At 45.6% G+C, this 870-nt stretch overlaps 1 protein-coding gene across 1 annotated transcript; it reads left to right on the top strand.

Moving 5' to 3' along the window:
• Window positions 1–233: 233 nt before the first annotated feature.
• On the top strand, window positions 234–839 carry PHACADRAFT_214697 (uncharacterized protein). The gene is made up of 2 exons (XM_007402682.1): window positions 234–343; window positions 394–839. The coding sequence occupies exons 1-2, from the start codon at window positions 260–262 to the stop codon at window positions 538–540; spliced, it is 231 nt and encodes a 76-aa protein (XP_007402744.1). The 5' UTR covers window positions 234–259; the 3' UTR covers window positions 541–839.
• Window positions 840–870: the final 31 nt, after the last annotated feature.

The raw sequence follows: 870 nt of genomic DNA, 5'->3' as shown, positions 1-870 counted from the left end.
CTTAAACAAGACAAGTTTCTCCGATTAATCACTTCATGAAGCGCTGATGCTAATCATATATAAGCCAAGTATTTGGGCCCCAGGGCTAGTCCCCTTAGATCTTATGAGCTCCGAAACATGGACACCACTCATCGAACCCAGATCGGTAATCACATAGGTCTGCATATGGAGCCCGACAACGAAGAAGCTCCGGAAGGATCCACTGTTTGATGCACTAGCGACTAACGCGCAATAGTCATTAACGGCGTTACGGGCTTTCATGACAGAGATAGGAAAGTCTGTTATCTCTGGCTCGGATACCATCACTTCTACATCTCCATGGCACTATCTGGACGGCAACATTGTATGTATTCCTTCTTCAAGTGCTTTTCTGTGTACTGACTACTGAGCCAGCGCGACAAGCTTCGCCAGTCTTTGTTGAATTTCATGGAATACAAGCTGCCCGACATCGATGATCTATCTGTGCTCGAGCTACACTCAGCAGCAATAACCGGAGCAAGCGATTTACTTGAATCACTTCATCCGTACACCTGGGACTAAGAGAGCTGGAGAGTGTAGCAGAGAAATTCTGGTGAAGTTGTTCGGTCAGTAGCAGTGAACTTGGTCCCTTGTCCAAGGAAACGTGACCAAGTTCGTGGCCTGTCTGATCTTTTCTATCATATTGAGCTCGAGGGGTAGGTCAAATTGATCTTTCTCTTGAGCTCCCGTTCCTGAATAGGATACGACGAATGATCGTAAAATATGTTCTCAGTACCAACAGTCTCTATTGGCGATCAGCGCGAGACATTGCAATCTCTTGTTATACTTGCTATCCTTGAGTCACATGTCACTTCGAAGTTGTACGACATGACCGCTAAATAAATAGCATGA

This window comes from Phanerochaete carnosa (assembly GCF_000300595.1).
Source record: "Phanerochaete carnosa HHB-10118-sp unplaced genomic scaffold PHACAscaffold_337, whole genome shotgun sequence".
Taxonomy (NCBI): domain Eukaryota; kingdom Fungi; phylum Basidiomycota; class Agaricomycetes; order Polyporales; family Phanerochaetaceae; genus Phanerochaete; species Phanerochaete carnosa.
This window is presented reverse-complemented; position numbering and strand designations above follow the sequence as displayed.

Bases quoted from the DNA above. Each gene is read 5' to 3' on its own strand.
- PHACADRAFT_214697 (XM_007402682.1), top strand. From the start codon at position 260: ATGACAGAGATAGGAAAGTCTGTTATCTCTGGCTCGGATACCATCACT. The intron at 344-393 runs GTATGTATTCCT...CTACTGAGCCAG, and splicing joins ACTATCTGGACGGCAACATT to CGCGACAAGCTTCGCCAGTC.